Here is an 865-nt window from a genome sequence, read left to right as displayed (position 1 = left end):
GCGAGGTCAGGTAGCAGCCGGGGAGCAGCGGAGCGGGGCTGCGTCCCGGGCTACCGGCCGCCCACTCTCTAACCCACAGGCCAGCTGCCCAAACGAGAGCCAACGCCAATAAAAACTTAGTCTTTTTTTTTTCTAAGTTTAAGAATTTTTCATCAGAGTACAATTTGGTGTCGCTTTACTGCAGAGTCATTAACCAGGAAGTCACAACTCAAATGAGCAGATAACCTCCTGTCTGCTCTGGTTTTAGTGGGCGCCCTCACATTTTCTCTGGACTGCAGCGTTACCCCCAGACCTCCATGCTTACACGAACATCGGGCATCGGAAAGCAGAGGGATCTGACCAGGGCAGGGGCTGCCAACCTTGCTCTGGAAAGGGCCAGACAGTAAACGTTTCAGGCTCTGTCAAGATTGCTCACCTCTGCAGGTACAGTGCCAACGTGGACACAGAGGAACGTGGCACCAATGAGCGGGCACCCCACGCCCCAACAATACTCTGTTCGCAAAGCCAGCGGCAGCGGCTCTGGCCCACAGGCCAGTTGCTGACCCCGGCCCGAAGTCAAACGGTAGGAGTAAGGACAGGAAACCGTCCCACGCTCCTCCCAAACCTACCGGCCAGGTAGCCGTGTCCTCCGCACGCCTCTCTGCACTCCTGGATTCCCCGCTGGGCGGTCCACGAGGCCAGGGCCTTGCCGGCTGACCCCAGGGCGTGCACCTCGCGCCCCAGCTCAGCCTTGGGAGAGGAAATCCAAGAACGGGTGAAAAGAGGCTCCTGCGCCAGAGGTCAGGGGTCAGTGCAACCCCAGCATCAAAGGCTCATGTCTGCTCCAGTCTAAGCCAAGATACCAGGTCCCAGAAGACGGGAAGGC

General features: G+C 58.4%; 1 protein-coding gene across 1 annotated transcript in view; it reads right to left on the bottom strand.

The window, feature by feature from the left end:
- ACOX3 (acyl-CoA oxidase 3, pristanoyl) overlaps nt 1-865 on the bottom strand; it is a 31,631-nt gene that overhangs the window by 14,562 nt on the left and 16,204 nt on the right. The window contains exon 10 of the mRNA XM_023519674.1: nt 609-768. Coding sequence (XP_023375442.1) covers nt 609-768 — 160 coding nt within the window. The remainder of the gene's footprint in view (nt 1-608; nt 769-865) is intronic.

Source organism: Pteropus vampyrus, unplaced genomic scaffold (assembly GCF_000151845.1).
Source record: "Pteropus vampyrus isolate Shadow unplaced genomic scaffold, Pvam_2.0 Scaffold231, whole genome shotgun sequence".
In the NCBI taxonomy this organism is placed as follows: Eukaryota; Metazoa; Chordata; class Mammalia; order Chiroptera; family Pteropodidae; genus Pteropus; species Pteropus vampyrus.
This window is presented reverse-complemented; position numbering and strand designations above follow the sequence as displayed.